A 19,242-nucleotide genomic window follows, 5' to 3' on the forward strand; every position below is an offset into this window, starting at 1 on the left:
GGTTTCCCCCTAAAACAAGGAAAGAACTGGCCTTTTCTGGAAATTTGACATGAAAACTTTCCGAAAATCTTTTTGGACAAATTTGCTGTTCATGTTTGCATGAAGAGACAGGTGACACAAAAATAAATGGACTTAATAGAATGCTCGTAGCATTTGAAAGAGAACGAGGGGAAAAGGCACAAAGGAGTTGGGGGTGTGGAATTTTAAATGCATCGCTCGTAGGTGGAATTTTAAATGCATCGCTCGTAGGGTCTTTGTTTTCATGGAACGGGTAAAGCAGTGGTCTCATGCGAGAGAGAGAAGCCACGTGTTTTTCACCACCCTGTGAGTTCCTCAAACACTAGGCCTGGGAATGGGTTTCCCCCTAAAACAAGGAAAGAACTAGCCTTTCTGGAAATTTGATTTGAAAATTTTCCGAAATTTTTTTGGACAAATTTGCTGTTCATGTTTGCACGAAGAGACAGGTTATGACACAACAAATAAATGGACTTAATAGAATGCTCGTAGCATTTGAAAGAGAACGAGGGGAAAAGGCACAAAGGAGTTGGGGGTGTGGAATTTTAAATGCATCGCTCGTAGGTGGAATTTTAAATGCATCGCTCGTAGGGTCTTTGTTTTCATGGAACGGGTAAAGCAGTGGTCTCATGCGAGAGAGAGAAGCCACGTGTTTTTCACCACCCTGTGAGTTCCTCAAACACTAGACCTGGGAATGGGTTTCCCCCTAAAACAAGGAAAGAACTAGCCTTTCTGGAAATTTGATTTGAAAATTTTCCGAAATTTTTTTTGGACAAATTTGCTGTTCATGTTTGCACGAAGAGACAGGTTATGACACAACAAATAAATGGACTTAATAGAATGCTCGTAGCATTTGAAAGAGAACGAGGGGAAAAGGCACAAAGGAGTTGGGGGTGTGGAATTTTGAATGCATCGCTCGTTTATGTCATATTTAACAGAATGCGTTGCACATTCGCTGTGAAAGAACAGCATGCATGTGGATTCGGATTTCAGCTTCTCTCTCTCTCTCTCTCTCTCTCTCTCTCTCAGTTGTACAGGCTAGAGAGAGCTGGCTGATCAGTAATGTTTCCTTCGATTAAGTTCATAAGGTGCAGATACAAACAGATGAGGAAAGCACACAATGGGCCCAAGAGCATAAAGACAAGATAAAGAATTGTTGGCCTCAAAAAGAAGTATCAATCCTTTTAACAGAGGGAGGCAACTGAATGTAGCTGTATATGACAAGAAACAGACAGCTAGACGACTCCACCTGAAAGCTTGTGCCGCTGCATTTCTACTGATTTCCTGAATTCTGCGAATGAACACAGCAGATGCCCATGAGGTAATTGAAAGCAAATGTGATGCAAGATTACACACATTCAATAATCTCAACCATCAAATATGCAGTAAACTCTGTACATTCAATCACAACCATCAATGTGTGAGGAAAATAAATAATGACAGAGTACTAATGCTATGCATGTTTAGTTTCAGACTCTCCAATGTCTACGCGCCAAGGAGAAGGAACCGAATTGCATGCGAACTTCCACAACTGGTTGTCACAGGAGGAAATCGCATCTTCTGCGTGTACTAAAGGTAAAAAATTTGACAGACGTTCACAGTGGAGAGAGAAACGCATCTTCAGGCTTGAAAAGAAAAGTCCAAGATCGATTGTTCTTTTGCTAAAATCAATCTTCTGCTGACGGAAAGCAAGGCTAAGGGGTAGGCTTAGTACGGTCACACGTACTAAGAAAAGGTCCCATGTGATTTGTCTTTTTTCTAAAACCAATCTTCTATGTGGAAGCCTGAGGGGCAGAGCTGGTACGGTCATATATGTGCATAATTCCTCTCATCTAAGAGCAATGTGGTTTCTTTTGGCAGCAAAACATAAGCCAAATTGGAAGTACCTTCTTGGTTGCTCCACAGTGCAGCAGCTGAAGTATTTAGTGGGGAGTCATTATTTGGTTCTGAAAATCGCGCGCGCGCGAGAGAGAGGTTAGAAGCTTTTGATATTTTCTATTAGTGCGAAAAAGGCATACGGAAATATGAAAAGAAAAAGAAAACGAGCATTCCTTACCTCCGAGCAGGCTTTGAATTGACAGTAAAATTGTCCTAACATCATACGCAGATGACCATTTGTCCTAACAAAATTAACAATGGACATACTAAATTTTAGATGATTGTTGCTACACTCCAAGAATGGAACGAAGAAAACGGAAAGGGAAAAATAATAGTTACCTGAAGAATGTCCAAGCAGATGTTACCGGAGGTGTCAACATTGGGATGGAAGCACATCGTGTCAAATTTCACCTTCGGTGGCTTAAAGGGATACTCTGTAGAAAATGTCAGTGAGAGCCTGTAGACCATGCCTTCATACACAGTGTCTTTGCTTCCTGTAATGGTTCCTTTCCAGCAGAAGATGTTGTCTCCTTCAGGAAATGCAGAAATTCCGGGTTCGCCACTCATCTACGACGTTCAAGAAGGGGTGTGAGTAAAGCATCACAAAAGAGAGAGGAAAACACAGAATCGAACTAGGAGCTAACTTGGAAGTGTGATGGTCTGGAAAACTTACCATCAATGCCATTAACTCAGATTGCAACCTGATTGTAGCCAGCAAAATTTAGATAAATTGTTAGATACCACAAAAAAGATCCGAGGAAGGGATCGCAAGATAGAAACAAGAAGCAAAAGAAACATGATTCTCATAGATAACAACCATCGATTGATTCCCCGAGAAAAAAAGAGACGGTGGCTTCACATAGAAAAAAGGAAACGAAAAACCATTATAGGGAGCAAATTCATAACCAAACGAAATGGCTAAAAATCGAAGCTCTTAATAGAAGACAAAAAGAAAAGGTAACAAATAGAGAAAACCGAAGCGCTTAAAAAAGTTCAAAGAAACATAAAAGTAGACCCAGAAAAGGGGCGACCAATTCGTTGAAAACAGAGAGGAAGAAGGAAGGCGAACTGAACTGAACATGCGAAAGAAACATGAGGAAGACGAATCGGAGACCTTCGAGTCACAGAATGGCTGTCTACGCTTTTGGCGGTCATCTGAGGCTGCTTTGCTGGAGCAGACGAAATTGGCGGTACGACCGGCGTGTTATCTTGATGTTCCACCGATCTTTGACGGGTTGCATCTGAATAACTAGCGGGAGCCATTCTTGAAGCTTAGAGATGCGGAAAAAGAAGACGAGAACGATTCTCACTTCGCGTCTTGTTCGCTACTCCTCTCCTCACAGCGGGGAACGATCTCCTCTTCTCAAGAGAGAGAGAGAGAGAGAGAGAGAGAGAGAGATCGGCGCAAGGGAGGCAACGGCGACCACTCTTATGAATTTCGAAAATTTTGAACGTTAGAGATGGACGGTGGTCATTAGTTCATCTCAACGTCTAGGTGAGATAATTGGCCAGAAAAAAAAAAAAAAAAAAGCTTGAACGGTCAACCTTGAGTTACTTGCCAAACCTGTGAGTTACTTGCCAAACCTTTTGCTTTCGAATAATTGGGTCCATTTAGACAACAGGCACAGAATATCCGGACCCGTTCAAGCTGGAAACAAATGAAATTGGATTCATCAAGTGGTTCCACATGGACCATTTTTGTGGGGATCGAACCGGACAACGGATGGGGTCCTTGCTTTTCATTCGGATCCAAATCCGAGCTAACTTGGCTTCATCCCCTAACTTTATGAATGAGGATCAAGGTGAAAATAAATGAGTTTGGGTATGGCAGTTGATCAAACAGTTGTGGTTTAAGAGATTTCACACCAAACGCGGTTCCATCTCATCTGGACCTTGGCATGCGTTTGTCTGAAACAATTGAACTACATACACTGTTTCACCAAATGCAAACCTAAAGATTTTGCAGTAGCAGAATCTCAAATCTGTCTAGAATTGAAGAAGAGTCACTTACCGTTTTTAAATATGTTATAAATAGTTCTTCAAAATAAAAGAAAACAATAAAATAATTCAGATATGTTCAAGCGTGAGGTGATGCTTGGGGTTTCCCAATTCTTGGGGAAAGTGGGAAGTACCTTAGGTTATAATTTCAAAACATACATCTTTGGGTTCTCAAGATATTTCCGAAGAAAATTTCAGTGTCACTATTCCGACACGCACAGGCCTTGTCACAATGTCAACACAATCTTAAATCTCAAGTGAATGTACTCACCATTTAATGCAAAATCTCCATAAGGATCATGTCCTGCTCAACTGTTTGAACTAAATTCACTTTGACAGATAGCAGAACATCATTCAGCATGACTTTGTGAATCATCGACTCGGCAACAGGCCGCAATGACAAACAGAACATAATAATCGAGAAGACCCTAACGAACATCAAGTCCAGGGCAGAGTGAACCAAGTTAGCGGATATAATCTTTTCGAGAAGATAATATGAAGCTCATAAAATAGCAACAGCTTCCCCACACTTGCTGGCTCCCTCGCTTATCATGCCACTGGCCTTTAGAATATACAGAGATTTAATTGCCAACAATGATACAAGTACTTAAGGCAGTGTTTGATGCACAGGAAAATTCCTTTGCATCGGGGTAAACTTCATGTTTTTGTACGGTTCTTCCGCTGTGCACATGAAGTTTTTAACGTGGAAAATTGGTACGACGAGGGTAAAGCCAGAGGTTCGATTTTTTTCTGCAGATTTTTTCAGTGGCCGTTAGGACTCTCTCGTCTCTCTTTCTCGCTACTCCTTTCCCTCTCTCGAAGCCAGAACGTTATTTTCTTCCTTGCCCTCCTTCGCGCTGCGTCCGTGGTAACGTCGGGTAAGGTAACCTTCCTTCTCCCCTCTCTCCCTCTGTTTCTACTATGTGTTTGCCCTAATCCATTTCGATCACTCCAGGTGAGTTGCCATTAAGAATTTCCAACGAATGCTCCGTGAGTCAAGGAAGAAGCTGTGTTTGTTCATGACTAGCTGAAGCAATCTGCAGTACTACTTGCCTTCAACAAGTTATATTTTTGCTTGTTGACTATGCAATCACGTTTAACCGGATTTCTTAGTTTGTTGTTTGCTTTGGTTAAACGAAGATGCTTCTTGTTTCTTCTTTCTGTTAACAAGTGTCTTAGATTGTTGTTTAATCGGATTGGATGCTTCTTTCTTCTTCTTGCGAATAGGTGTTCTAGGCTTCTAGCTTCAATTTTTTCCTGTACTCGATGTTTATTCCTTAGGTGGAAATCCTATTTGAAAATAAGAAAATGAAATGAAGCTTCCCTCTGTAAACAAGTTACTGTAAACGTCAGAGTGGCCTCGTACTCTTAATGGAAATTGAAGAAAATTAATCATGTATAGCTCATTGCTGGGCTGCAATTCTTTGTTGAAAGGATTCATGGTGGCCGTTAGCATCTTGTTTCTTGTTCGATTGATTCAGTAGTTTACTCATGAACTGTCAATGAGGACAAAAGCTCGTCGTATCGGAAATGTAGGTCAAGAACCATGGCTTGTTTATGCTATTAATCAGTATCATTATGCTAACCATTTTATTTGGTTGTCCCATAAAAAATGGGGGCGTACGCTATACACAAAGATCGTACTCCTGTCTCCTGTGTAAGGCCGATATTACCATTTCAAATCTCTTCGTTTGGTAGATGAGAGATTCAAATTAGAGAGTTCCTCTTGTTTAATTAGACCTTTTCATGTTTGCTGTGGAAAAGTCGACATCATCTTCATTTCAGATTTGTTAGCAGGAGAACTACGTCTGCTTCTTGGCAGTAGGTGTTTTAGCTTCATCCTTTACCTCTTGAAGAGTATCAAAAGCACCAGTCTTGCATTAACAAGAGAAAGAAAAAAACATCTTCCAAATTATACCCACTTGAAAATAGAGAACAACATATGTCATATACCCACTTAAAAATGGAGAACAACATATGTCATATGAAGCTTTGGTAGATCCAAGCCACATTTCATACCCACCAGGTGGAAGAACAGCTTAATTTAAAGGCATACAACGGTCACCTAAAAAAGTCGTAGATTTATTTTACTCTGTGCACCAAACACAATTCACAATTAGTTTTTACCATGCAAAAAAACTATCCTCTCATCAAACAGGGCTTTCAAATGATAAACTTACCATTCCAAATTATTGGGCCTCAAGAGAGAGAGAGAGAGAGAGAGAGAGAGAGAGAGAGAGAGCAATTAATTTTACAATAATAAAACTTTTGATGGGCTCGTCATATGTCAAGTCACCGATGCTCACTGAAAAGTTGATGCTATTTTCAAAAAAATTTACAACTGCGATGTCAATACGCAGAAAGTTCCGCTCATGATGCTTTAAATAGTAGGAAGAAAGGTTTGGACAACCCAACGCAATAAGATAATCACATGAAACCTGAACTGGAAGTCCCTGCGTTCCCCAAGGACCGAACCATGTTTGGCAAGAAACAGCAGAGCAGACAAGAACTTGGCGTGTGAAGCTTGAAAACAAGCTAAAACTGATAATGGGAGAAAAGATATTCGACAATAATGTGGATGGAAATGAAACCTAATCAAACACAATAGCAGGATGCCACCACGATATCTTTTCCCTGATCAGACAAAAAAACAAAAATCAGGAAGGTAGGAAGCAACAGTCCCTGATTAGGTAGGATAGAAATCTAACATAATTGAGACTTGAGAGAGAGAGACAGAGATAGGGTGGGGTGGAACCTGCTGCATGTCTCTTTCAGCACTCAGCAGTCACCTTTAAGTAGACGGAGGATTACACGACAAAAATGAAAAAAGAGGTCCTACTTTCCTTACGGAGATCCTGTATATATGTCATCTCAAACGAGGTACAAGCAGATGTTGAGGATAAGACACCTTCCTACTGCCTCTCCCTTGTGCATGTTGCAACAGCATGGCCGTTCAAATACACTCCACACCTAGACAACAAACTAGGTTTTGGACCACAATTGAAGTTTTCAGCATATTCACACACCTCAATAAAATATGCCTACTTCAAGGTAATTGTATGTTTTTCTGCTCTAGTAACTGCACGAATGTGATCTCAACCAGCACTTACAATGCTTGATTATGCTGTATGCACCGATGTTTATAGCAATTTAAAATCAACTCGGCCTAAAATTTTCAGAAATATCCTAGCCACAAAAATCATATTTATGTTCCACATACCTATGCTATCATAAGAAATGCGACTGGAGTGCCAGATTAGCTAAAACAATTTATAGGACTGTCAAAAAGTCGGGCACATCTAGTAGGCATATGTCAGCTACTCTTCGTACAAGTAACATGAAGGTAGGCATTCACTCGATCATATCATATTACGGCCTTTTCAACAAGCTTTCAACGCCACAAAAGAGCTATGACAATAACGTACTTCAACAAGCATTTTATTTCTGGACTTTAAGGTCTGATACGAGATTTTTACAGAAAATTTTGTGAGATTCTTGTGAAACTGGCATGACTTTCTTAGACAACCAATATCCGCAGGCTTTTAGATTCCCGTGTTTGACACAGCACAGCACATGGCGCACCGATGCAATTGAGAGAGAGAGAGAGAGAGAGAGAGAGAGAGAGAGGATAATGCACGAGTCACCTGCATACCTTTGCCTAGTCTCTCTAGTGCATGCCAAGGCCTACACAATTTTCAGGGTATATACCACATCTGCTAAAATCTCGTCCCAAAATGAACAACATATCTGCTACCAAATCCCGGACTGAGTCCCTCTGATTGACAAAACCCAGAACCAAACAAAGAAAAAATTCAAAAAGATGTAATACCAAGTCAACCACCATCATTAAAACTTTTACAGCAATAAAGAATATAGAGATGCACAAAACAAACCTATTTATGTACAAGAAAGGCCCATCTGCTCTTACAAAACCAATCAGCTTTTGATCAGCATCCAGCAGATGGTTTCCGTCATGTGTTTCTCCATATGGTTGAGGACACTAACCAAGCAACTCCTCATATCACATGCAAGACCGACAAAAGGATCACTTCCCCACCAGAGCTCTTTCATGAGTGAAATGATCAGTTCTCTTACGCCCACCGCAATTCCACCAATCTTCGGTGGTCGCTGGAAAGATCTCGCCAGGGCTAGATTGATAACGTTTATACCTAGATCCATACCGCCCACCTCCTTCTCTTTTTCGACCGCTACCATTAGTAACGGCCCAATTTCTCTTACCTTGTTCTGCAGGGTCATAGCTGCTAAACTGGGTGAGTCCATGATTCCAATCGTGGCATTTCCATGAACTGACATAATCATTTCCCCAACTACATTCAGGCCAATTGTGAGGGCTTGCATCGTCCCACCCTGAACTTGGAATCGGAACATTATCCTTATTCCCAGGTGCAAAATCCACACTATCCCATGAGTTACGAACTTGTGTGGCTTGTCCATTATTTTTAAAGTCATCTTTCCATCGATTTGACTCTGCAGTACAGTTGTTCACACCACGAGCCCAATCATCACCATCACCCCATCCTGAACAGGGGAAGAGGTTATTACCTTGATGGCATGAAAAAACGACAAAATTCTCCCAGTTGTTGCCCGTCGATCCCGGTTGCTCGCTGTTCAGTGAATCACCTTTACTTTTTTCTGCAACAATAGGTTCTTGTTGCTCCAAGGCTAATAACAGCTCGGGATCAACATCATCAATCGAATCCCAGTCAATTTCGTCAATATAGATGTCTGGATCGGGAAGAGAAACATCACATGGGAGGCCATTAATTTTCGCCCAGAAGCGTTTCTTAGCATTAGAGAATGCTTCCTCTCCAGCAGAATCATTCCATTGAACTACATTTTCATATAAAGGCATAATTTTCTTAGCTTCGCAAACTTTCCACCATGGGATCAAGCAGACAGTTGCACAGAATTCCTTCTCCCAGGCAGGAACAGTTGGCTTCCAAGAACCTAAGAAAGAATTCCCAAGACAAGTTAGAAGCCCGGAGAGAATATATAAAAAAGGAAAAACGTGAAAGGGAAGATAAACATTCTCCACCGTAGGAAGTGGAAATAGTAATCAAGCAGCATCTTTCGGAAAGTAACACCGAATTAGAAGTCTGATTTCCACCTTCAACAAAACCTAAAGCTAACCAATCCCTACCAAGCCTACAATCTGAATCGGAAAAAGAAAAAGGAGTAGATTCAATACGTTTCTAGAAAACATAACCCCCCACAGTGAAACAACAAAGGCATCTGCAACAAACAACACTAAAAACAGAGGAGGAGAACCGCACTTGGAAATCAAAAGAAAATAAACAAAAAGAGATGAGAAATTTGAAAGAAACCAGAAAAAGTAAACGATAAATCGAACAACAAAATTGAACATCCAGTTCACATCCAAATTTAGTAAGAACGCACAGTTTTCTTCAACTTAAATGACAACGGGAAAAAAAAAGAGGATTTCAAGCATCAAAACATACACTTTCTTTTAAAAAGGGAAAACTCACCCGGCTACCTCTCCGCCAAAACCCTGATAAGAGGAAAAATTTATATATATATATAACAAAACCACGATAAGACCCAAAGCATCTTCAGCCTCCAAAACCCTAACCATCCAATGCATACCTCTAACCGAGACAACGGTCTCCCCCTTCCCCAATCACCAAAACAAGAAAGAAAAATTCAGACAAGAAACGAAAAAAGAAAAAAGACATAAAAGAGAAGTACTAACGAATTCAATAATACCTATGGGCGGTTTTCTACATCTCTGTTTGGAGGATGACGGCTTCCTCCCTGGAAACTCCCTCGATCCCCTCCAGTCGCCCATTCCCAATCCCCGCGAACGCCTTCCCAACCAAACAAAGAAGCCAAGGAAACAGAATCCCCCCGGCAGTATCTGATGCCGGAACTACAATCCCACCAAAGAAAGCAATCCGCCGATCGAGCTTCTGAATCCAGGAAACAAAACGAATCTGCCAAACAACGGAAGGCCTCCAAGAAATCTTTGCACACAATGAAAGGAACAATTGAGAAAGAAGAAGAAGGAAGAAGAGGAAGAGATTGTTGCTGCTTTCGGACTCCTTTCCGGGGTCACCGTCGAAGCACCAAGGGCGCCTTTATATAAGATGGACGCTTGAACAAGTAACCCCATTGTAATGAAATAATTACGAAAACAGCATGGTACTTTGTGTCTGACCACTTACCGGGTGTTCTCGTGCCACGCAAAAAATTATCTCTCTATCCTTCTCAACTTTCCGATTTTACGATTTACCAAAGCGTCCGCCCTCAACCGTCGATGCTCGAAACCGGCGGTCTCGATGAAGAGAAAGCCGAAAATTTTCGTTCGGGGGCCTGAGCATTTATCACAATGACATGAACAAACCTCTGACATTTGCTACTCCCAAAACAAAGACTTACTTCTACTGTCCTTTCGAAAGTAAAATATTAGATTGGACAAAGAACACGATAGCGTTTGCTTTCCTCTTTTTTAAGAAACAGAAACTTTCCAACTTATATTATATTGGAAATGAAGGTCTTTTGAGCGTCTGGGCATGACATGATTTAACCTGAGGTTCGTTCGTATTTTCAGAAAATGGTTGGCAGTTGCCAGATTTTTGGATATTGAGAAGGGTAAAACGAGAAAAATAGGCGGAGTTGGATGAAAACGTGGCACGGTGAGGAAAGTGAGTCCATTTTGAAGGCTAAAAAGTAGGCCTCGATAGAGAGAGAGAGTCGGCGAAGATCTGACCGCCGCGTCAGATCAGATGACTCGGATCCATTTGGATGAACCTGGATCATGTTGGTTTGGATCTAACGTGGATCCGAAACCCCGTCGCCAATTCTCTTTACTTTCAAACCTTGTTTACCACGTCAAGATCATTTGGTGCCGAACGCGATGTTACGCAAATTATTTTTTCACTTTTAGTTCCATGTTTTACATTGGCAGGTTAATGGTTCATATCCAAACATATTCATATTAGAATATGAATGTACAAAGATTTATGACAGATCCGAGTTCGATTTTTTAAATTGTCAATATGAATCTCGTGTAAATCCAACTTTTAGATACACAATCGAATCTTAACCACATTCTTATATGTTAAAGAACAGGCTTTCGAAATGTATGGATGTTGGATATATGGTATTTAGTCAAAATTAAATCTGAATTCGAACCTGATCACGTATTTATTCAACACCAAATGTGAAGAATCCTATCAGATCTCAGACCTCTGTCTCCGGTCAGATCTCAGACCTCTGACATGTATAATGGATGTGAAAAACTATGGATCTGAAATCCATTGTTTCAACAAGCCATCAGTATCTTCCATCTACCTCTATCTCGAGGGGGTTGGCGCAACTGTTTGAATGAGGGCTGTAGATGGTCAGTCTCTACTCACCCAATCAAGAGCGGAGCTGCTGGCCCGCGCCGGCTTGGGATGGTCAGTCTCTACTCACCCAATCAAGAGCGGAGCTGCTGGCCCGTACCGGCTCGGTGCGGGTCTGCTAAAAAAAAATTTTGACTCCGCCACTGCAGCGAGCCCACTTATCTCATGGTCCTCAATCAAGAGGACGTGCTACTACGTATACTTACCATTCAAAGTGCATCTCTATCTACCGATGCCCAACACGACAGTTTATAATGGAAAGAAGAACACACAAAAAGACAGGTTAATACGCGGGAGTGCTTAGCAAAAAGAGAAGGGGAGGGCGTATTGACAATCACTAACAACGAACCAGAAGCCAAAAGAAGATCTATGCAATCAAGAGAAAACCTTCTTCCCGAAATCCCGAACTAGGAGAGTAGTTTCACTGAAGATTTAATGGGGGAAGTTCTTTGTTCAGTGTGATGGTGCAGATAAAATTTGGTTGAAGTAGATGGAGCCATGATGATTTTTTATATTTAAGGTTTTCCTATTTGAAATCAAACACTTGGTCGATGTCGCGTGGATCTTAAGTTAGAACAATGGATTAACACGAGATTTTAGTTTCACAAGCCATGAGATTTTATATCACAATAAGAATGCCACTTTTTATTTTCTAATTTAATGTCGGGACTCTGAAATTTTCTGTGGCTGTTTAAGAACCAAGAATCTTCCATGTAGACGACAGTGTAGCTTTGAGAATCTGCGCAGGAAACTTCATGGTCTGATAAACCAACTGATTCTACTTGAACCTGTGATCTTCGTTGTAAGCTGCCAAAATTTTGTTCTAAGATTAGCCGAAGTCACATATCCAAGGAATGTGGATCTCAAAATATGAGCATGTCAAGATATGTCTGGAAGTCAAATGCCGCAGGAATAAAACCTGTTCTCATAATGCACTTAAGGCACTGTGACCTGTTCATAAGGTCTTTGAAGGAAAAGCGTTTCAATATGAAAGTTGGGATCTCATATATTTAATTTGGTGAGGCAATGGAACTATCACCAAGCGTTTCCATTGGTTACATCCCATAAAATTTGTTAAAATCATTAGCAATTGGTTTTCAAACTGGTTTACATACTGTCTGATGAATGCAAGAAGAAAGGCCTTGGATGACCACAGCAGTTGAGAATTTTGTATTCTGGACTGCTGTTTGAATACTAAAAGTGAAGCAATTAACCACTCTGTTGCTCTTGAATCTAACAAGATACCAACAAAATTAATTCCATGACATAGAATGACGGTCATAGAGAGTAGTTCGTGCATCAAAGGGAAGTACTTCTCCAAAGTCATTTCCCTAAAGCAGCAGAAGTAAAAATACATGCCATTTAAGCCTTCTTATATGCTTTTTAAAAGCCAACTTTAAGATTACTATTTAAATAAAGGAGGAAGAAAGCAGAAAATTGGAAGGTTGGAAAAAGAAATGTGGGCGTGTTCAGATGTTTCATTGGAGTTAGTGAAGAAGAAGCAGAGATACAGTTGCAACTTGCAAGAAGTGGACAGAGATCTCAATGCCTTATAATCCACAGGAAGACAGTTAAATCCAAAGGACATCATTACAAAATTGGTAGGGTAAAACACTGTCTAACATCAGACCACTGTGAATACGTAAATGGATCATGCTGTCTCGATACAGTTGGCTCCTCGAAATAGCTTCTCTTTCCAATTCAATACGTAACCTTTTAAAAAAATTTGCATCACTCGATTGACATACTTTTTGTTCGATATCATAATCATGACTGCTTGAATCTGAATTTTCATAGCCTTTTAGATGTAATTAACCACCGCGAATATTTCATGGACAAGCGTATGAAAAATATAGAAAGGCAGAAAGAAACAGAGAGGAAAAGTGCAGAAAAAAAATTTAAAAGGCACCATCATTTGTCACATTAATTTGTAGATGTGTAGGAATGGGTGTCAGGGGAAGTGGAAGCAAATAAAATTTGAATTGTTCATTTCACACGCTATTATTGTTAACTCTCACCACCTGGCCAGGTGAATGAAGCTAAGCACTGTCATTCAAATATCCAGTAGATATTAGTGTATGTCTGATACTGATTACAAGGGAACAAGTAGGATTAAGTAACAACCATAAGAACGGCTTAGATGATATTCTGCTTATAGATATGAACCCGATACCCAAACAATTTACATGGCCATGACGTACCCTTTTTCTTCCCCAGTAGAAAAGGATATAATACAGAGAGAACCCGCTACACAGTACACACAAAAGCAACTCCATTTAAACCAAACCTTTTCTACTTTACACAAGGGTACTTTCAAGAAAGCAAAGGAAAAGAACCATAAGACACGAAAAGCCTCAAAAAAAGGAAGAAACTTGCCCATGATAGCATTCCAAATGATCTCATTGTACTCCACACAACCACAGGAAAGAGAAGGAGAAGAGAGAGAGAGAGAGAATCGTGTACGTATCATGAGGCACCAAACTCAGCACGTCAGAAGTTGAATCTGCTAGGCTCTGCCTTTTCCATCCTGTTCCTGCCGTAGGACTCCCGGTTGTCGGTCCTCTTGCTGTTCCTGAAGGCAGCGCAGGCTATGACGTAGAGGACGACCATCACGATCAGAAGAATCATGTTGATCAGGGACACCCTCCTCCAGTCCTTCTTCAGGTTGGCCAGCACCCCGGCCTTGCATGAGTCGCAGCTGTAGCACAGCCGAGCCTGGTCGTTGCTCCAATTCACGCAGTCCGTGTCCGCCACCGCCAGTCCCGCCACCGGTTCCCACGTCGTCTCGGTCACGTAAACGAAACCGCACGCCGCCGGTGGCTTGCAACAACCAGACTGTGCCGATATCACAAGGCGCCGCGCGCCACACAAGCACAGACCCACTTCACCGTTAGTCTCCTCTCTATATTCATCGTATTTATAGCAACAGATCATTCTAAAGATCATAACATAGAAACTATTAATTTGAAATCTAGAAGGCCCACATTGGGATTATCTATTGAACTTAACCGCCTTTTGATTAATCGTCCTAAATCCAAACATCTTAACCAGGTGGATGACCGCGCTTCTCCAAGGCCTGAATCATGGCAGCCAACTCGGAGCAGATCGGTTCATCAGGCAGATCAGGGTGGGATGTGCACTCTCGTCCCATGTGTGGTTCTCTGCTAACGTGGTAGGATCCACCATGAAAGTGTTGATATGTATCATTATTTATAGGCAATTGGCTGTCTATAATATCTCCTCATGGGCCAATCCGCCATGATTCTAGCAGCTCACTTTATTTGATCTCTTTATACTACAAACAGACGAGTTGAACATGCATAAATTTTTCATCCAACATTCTGATTATCGAAATTAATGGGCACATTAGTCATCGGTAACAAGGATAATGTCACTGACTAGGCCGCATTGCTTCAATGGGAACGACAGAATCAATGGACGGTGAAGATGCTTTTGCAGGAGAATGGACGGTATAGAGGCCAAAACACAAAGTTGGTCACCGTTTAGCGGATCCAACGAAGAAGACGAGGGGGGTGGGGGCGCCCCGGGGGCCTCGGGCAATCATGCATGGAAAAAATCATGGAAAATTTTTATTTTAAGGCAACGCTTCATTTTAATTTTCTTACAAAAGTCTTACAGTTATGAATTTTTCTAATGAGTTAATGGTCTTTTCCAATTGCCAACAATGTTAAACTAGGCTTTACGTCAGATTATCATCCTGGAAAGAAGCGGGTTCTTCTCAATTTTTTGCCGTCGATTGGAAATACTCCCCAGAATTCAGTTTAAAATATATGCATAAACCTATGCATATTTTTAGTTTTAAATTTTCCATAAAATTTTTCTCTCTATTTAATTAACGGTATCATATTTATAGATTTATAACATTTTGAATGTACTGATCAGATCTATAAGGTATAATACCATAGGAAAAAACGAATAAAAGATATTAAAAATCAATTCCGTGGTAGATTTAGTACAACTTTATAAATATGGTTCTATTGGTGGTTTGTTTTTAATTCTAGAAACTCTTTTAGTCAATAACACAAAGAAAGACTCGATTTCTGGGTTTTGGCCATATATCTATACTACTGAATTCAATTAAAATATATAAATAAGAAAACAGATAGCTACCAGACTTTCAAATACTAGACCTTGATGGTACTCATTTAAGCCATCAATTCTAATGAGATCAATTAAGTTACAAATAAAAAAAGCAAGCTAGTAAATTTATCAAAATTAGAAACACGCGCTACTCATTTATTAATGGGATAGAGCTGTTTTTGATAGAGACCCATGTCTCGTTTGATATTTCATATAAGGATATTTTCCTACCAAATTTCTGGGAGATGATTTTTCTCTACCATTTTCATAGTAACGTTGTGATACTTTGTCAAACTTTTTGAGATACTTTCCATGTTATCTTTCTACAAGCACAAGTTTGCTTTGCTACATTAGAATTGAAAATGTATAGCATCACTGTAAGTAAGAACTGCTCCCTTGAATATGGTCGAAAGTATAACAACTCGACTCACTCCTGGGCTCGGGCCCCTGGTTCGACGAATCCCAACCCGCCCCTAACAGTTTCGGTTTCAATCCTAAAAAGGTTAGGAACTAGAAATATCATCTCATTAATGACATCTTCTATAAGCCCATATGAAACTAAACTCATGGAGTGTTACAGAAAGTGTGTCGTTCTTTTTCTAAGTAACGGGTGAACCTATAATATTTTTTCCGATTTGAAGACTTTCCACAACGTCTAAAAAAGAACAACTTGAAAGCGCCAGTATACCACTTCAAGCAATTCATATAATAACTTTGCTTTCTAAGTCTGCCTTCTTCTTCAGGTAGACGAAAAGCACTAGGAAGTAGTTTAAGTCGATTTGTGAACACAGAAATGGAGCCTTATGCCTCAAGTTTATCAAAGAAACAAAGAATTTAGGCCCTTTCCTCTTTGATGGTTTGATTTCCACATAAATATAGTAGTTTCAAGGCTGAAGGCCATAGTAAATTTCTTGTCTAACTTTATTGAACCAAGCTCAGACAACTGATCAACCTCAAAAGGCCCCAAAGCCAGAGAATTTTGATCCGTAAGCAAAACAAGTACCTCAATAAATCATTCTACTATCACTATATGAAACGGAATACAATATATATATATATATATATATATGTATATATATATATATATATATATATATATATTAGTGGCCAATGAGGTTGCACAAAGCCAATCTAAAAACTCACAATTCAAGTGCTAAGTTTATCTTTCCGAGTCCAAATGAAAGACGTTACTTGAGCGCAATCATGCGTAGCTCGTCTCATTTCCAGCCAGTATTATTCAAGGATTAAAATGGAACAAAATTTAACATTTTATACCATTTAGTGACAGCAGTCAGTAACATTGGTGAAAAACTGACCTAGATTTGATATTTTTTTGACTGTTTTAAGAAAAAATAACTTGGATTTCCAAAAGAAGTGGGTCCCTATCAAGAAATTATGCCAACCAGAAATGGCCGCTAGCTACTTAAAGAACAAACCCACAACAGAAGGCCAGAAAGGGAAATCTAATCAATTGTTAAAGCGATCGCAACCTTTCACCAAAAAATAACCCGGCAAAAAACGAGGCACCAAAAGGGAAAAAGGAAAAAAAAAAAGACAAGAAACGAAGCTGGAAGCCATTGATTGAACCTAAAATTTAAACGAAACGGGGAGAAAACGGACCTGGATGGGGGTAAGCGACCGAGCGTAGAACCGATCGGCCGTCTCCGGGATGCCGCCGGGAGCCATTTTCCCACAAACGCCGGCCTGCTGGATGCACGAGACGATCTTGTCCCAGTAGCTGGGCTCCGACACGCGGTCCTTGAGCCAGCCGGAATAGTCCTGGAGGCGGTACTCGAGGTAGCGGCGGTTGAGAACGGGGTTGCCGGAGCCCTTGGCGGTGACGGAGAAGGCGAAGATGGTGAACCCTATCAGCGCGACGACGATGAAGAACATGGCCGTGAGGTAGAGCCGGAGCAGCCAAGTGATCCGGTAGCACGAGCCGGCGAACCCGGCAAGCGACACAACCATGACGGCGATGCCGATGATGATGATCGGCCACTGCAGGAAGCGGAGACAGTCGGTGGAGTTGGCCTTGGTGCTCAGCCATATCCCGCCGCCCAGGATCGGCACCGATATCAGGAAGGTCAGGAAGTTGATCATCCCGATCAACGAGTTGCTCGCTCGCAGCATCTCTCTCCTTCCAGAGAACGGGGGATTTGGGGTTTCTTTATCCTGTTCTGCTTCTGATCTGATCCTGATCCTGATCCTGATCCTTCAATGGAGGATCCTGGATTTGTGGATACTGCTCAGCTTCGAAGCTTCACTTTACTTGGAACAAGCAGCCAAAAAAAGGCGACGTGGGAAGTAGAGGAAGGAGGGCGTCGCTTGTGCGACAAATATGCCCGAATCGCCCTCCATAGATTGGGAGCCCGTTCGGCGATAAACGGGTCGGTTTAGGGCGAATATTGTCATTTCCGTTTGAGATGAATTAAAGACGGGCTCCTGGTCGCTTGTCGTCGTCCTCTGAGCTTACCGGGAGGTTATATTCATTTCCCGCGCGTCGTTATCGGGGTGGTCGGTGCCAGGGAAGTGATCTCGGCCGTCCGCGTCCAGATGAACGGTCCAATCCAAGATTCTGCTCTCTTGTGGAGAACCTTCTCAGAGGTCAGCTGCTTTCAACTCTTGGAATATCTCGAAATGTTCAGATTTCTCTGTCTGCTTTGCTTTACTTCACTTTAAAAAAAAAAAAAAAGTTTTAAGATGTCTTATGCCGTGCATTTTTGAACAGCCCAAGATCAGATCTGGGTTCAAATACGTGTAACTTAGACATTCAAAACGTTTTATACGACGTAAAAGTTAAAAAAGCGTGATTATCAAGTCAGGATTAATTTTCAATTAAAAAAAAATTTAGGACAAAGTTAGCGTCTCTCCACATAAAATAAAAATAAAAGACGGCGAGTTGCATGTGCCCGTAGGGATGGGGGACCAATCCATGTGCCCATTGCCCACCCTTATCAGCACCTACTCTGGGAGCGTGGGCTTCGTGGGGGCAATGGGCACAACTTTAATGCATTAATTGAATGTAATTGTAGAGCAAGTAACAAATTTAGAGTTGTTGGTGCCACATTTTTTTTGTGTTGCAAAAAGGATGGCACCTGGGCTTGATATTTTGAGAAAAATTTACCATGTGCAAAAACACTAAATCTGTGCTTAAAGAAATGTGTTGAAAAAAGAATATATAGTGCTTTTCCAAAGGGGAATATGTTCTAAACTATATGTTATGGTTCCTAACTTTTCACAAGATGCAAATATATAAAGTTCATCCTTTTAAATACTTTTTCAAACCCATCGTCCATACTAAGTAGCACAGTAACAAATTTGGACCTTTTTCAATGATATTATGCATTGATCATGATAAATTCTTTAGATTCTATTGGGTGCGAGTATAGATAACGAGGGCATGGTTCCAATATATCGAAAGCAGACCTAATACCCTGCAGGAAAGGAGAAAAGATGGAAGTTTTGACTCCTTTCTCTATATAAAAGGCAAATAGATTTAAGCCAGTTGCTTTTGATTACCTCAAATCTCAGTCGGATTTGCTACATAAATCTAAAGTTTATCAAACTGCAGATTTCAGATCTGTCAGAAGGCTGAAATCCATGGATCTCAAATCGAAGAGTTAGGAGGTGGGGTTTGGGACTTCATCTGTGGATTTTTGATCCACCCATAGCAGCAGTGAAGAGAGGAGAAAGAGAAAAGGCTGAGGGAGTAAATCAAACATGAGCTTTAAATTTTAAAATCTCAGATAGATATCAGATTCGAGGTTTTAAAATATAAGATCTGAGGTAATCAAACACAACCACTTCTTCAATGTACAATTGAATTATGAGAAATGGAATAGCACCACCAACCAGCACGCACATT

At 40.8% G+C, this 19,242-nt stretch overlaps 3 protein-coding genes and 1 long non-coding RNA gene across 6 annotated transcripts; 1 reads left to right on the forward strand and 3 right to left on the reverse strand.

Annotated features, from left to right (window-relative positions):
- Positions 1–1,068: 1,068 nt before the first annotated feature.
- On the reverse strand, positions 1,069–3,293 carry LOC116264676 (ubiquitin-conjugating enzyme E2 20-like). The gene is made up of 6 exons (XM_031645023.2): positions 3,008–3,293; positions 2,567–2,594; positions 2,233–2,460; positions 2,072–2,135; positions 1,902–1,961; positions 1,069–1,306 (listed from the first exon to the last, which is right to left on the reverse strand). The coding sequence occupies exons 1-6, from the start codon at positions 3,154–3,156 to the stop codon at positions 1,251–1,253; spliced, it is 585 nt and encodes a 194-aa protein (XP_031500883.1). The 5' UTR covers positions 3,157–3,293; the 3' UTR covers positions 1,069–1,250.
- A 1,011-nt stretch (positions 3,294–4,304) lies between these two features.
- Positions 4,305–5,349, forward strand: LOC126409709 (uncharacterized). The gene is made up of 2 exons (XR_007572316.1): positions 4,305–4,774; positions 4,847–5,349. It is a non-coding gene; the product is annotated as an uncharacterized LOC126409709 (long non-coding RNA).
- A 1,964-nt stretch (positions 5,350–7,313) lies between these two features.
- On the reverse strand, positions 7,314–9,974 carry LOC116264658 (uncharacterized). 3 transcript variants are annotated; one of them, XR_004174914.2, is made up of 3 exons: positions 9,637–9,974; positions 7,785–8,859; positions 7,314–7,666 (listed from the first exon to the last, which is right to left on the reverse strand). XR_004174914.2 is itself a non-coding variant. In XM_031645013.2 (2 exons), exons 1-2 carry the CDS (start codon positions 9,716–9,718, stop codon positions 7,937–7,939), a joined length of 987 nt encoding a protein of 328 aa, XP_031500873.1. In that variant the 5' UTR covers positions 9,719–9,974; the 3' UTR covers positions 7,563–7,936. The 3 variants fall into 3 exon arrangements, 2 of the variants coding, with proteins under 2 accessions (XP_031500873.1, XP_031500857.1); XM_031645013.2 differs by having other exon boundaries at positions 7,563–8,859; positions 9,655–9,974; XM_031644997.2 differs by having other exon boundaries at positions 7,563–8,859.
- Positions 9,975–13,388: 3,414 nt separating this feature from the next.
- Positions 13,389–17,647, reverse strand: LOC116263790 (tetraspanin-3-like). The gene is made up of 2 exons (XM_031643573.2): positions 16,998–17,647; positions 13,389–14,111 (listed from the first exon to the last, which is right to left on the reverse strand). The coding sequence occupies exons 1-2, from the start codon at positions 17,505–17,507 to the stop codon at positions 13,767–13,769; spliced, it is 855 nt and encodes a 284-aa protein (XP_031499433.1). The 5' UTR covers positions 17,508–17,647; the 3' UTR covers positions 13,389–13,766.
- Between the last annotated feature and the right edge of the window lie 1,595 nt (positions 17,648–19,242).

This window comes from Nymphaea colorata, chromosome 1 (genome assembly GCF_008831285.2).
Source record: "Nymphaea colorata isolate Beijing-Zhang1983 chromosome 1, ASM883128v2, whole genome shotgun sequence".
NCBI lineage: Eukaryota > Viridiplantae > Streptophyta > Magnoliopsida > Nymphaeales > Nymphaeaceae > Nymphaea > Nymphaea colorata.

What these genes read in the sequence shown, in the direction of transcription:
- LOC116264676 (XM_031645023.2), bottom strand. Translation starts at nt 3,156, where the DNA reads ATGGCTCCCGCTAGTTATTCAGATGCAACCCGTCAAAGATCGGTGGAA. An exon ending in AGCCATTCTGTGACTCGAAG is followed by an intron (nt 2,595 to 3,007) that starts GTCTCCGATTCG and finishes GGCTACAATCAG; the next exon opens with GTTGCAATCTGAGTTAATGG. An exon ending in CTGAGTTAATGGCATTGATG is followed by an intron (nt 2,461 to 2,566) that starts GTAAGTTTTCCA and finishes TGAACGTCGTAG; the next exon opens with ATGAGTGGCGAACCCGGAAT.
- LOC116264658 (XM_031644997.2), bottom strand. Translation starts at nt 9,718, where the DNA reads ATGGGCGACTGGAGGGGATCGAGGGAGTTTCCAGGGAGGAAGCCGTCA. An exon ending in ATGTAGAAAACCGCCCATAG is followed by an intron (nt 8,860 to 9,636) that starts GTATTATTGAAT and finishes ATTCTTTCTTAG; the next exon opens with GTTCTTGGAAGCCAACTGTT.
- LOC116263790 (XM_031643573.2), bottom strand. Translation starts at nt 17,507, where the DNA reads ATGCTGCGAGCGAGCAACTCGTTGATCGGGATGATCAACTTCCTGACC. An exon ending in GGTCGCTTACCCCCATCCAG is followed by an intron (nt 14,112 to 16,997) that starts GTCCGTTTTCTC and finishes ATATCGGCACAG; the next exon opens with TCTGGTTGTTGCAAGCCACC.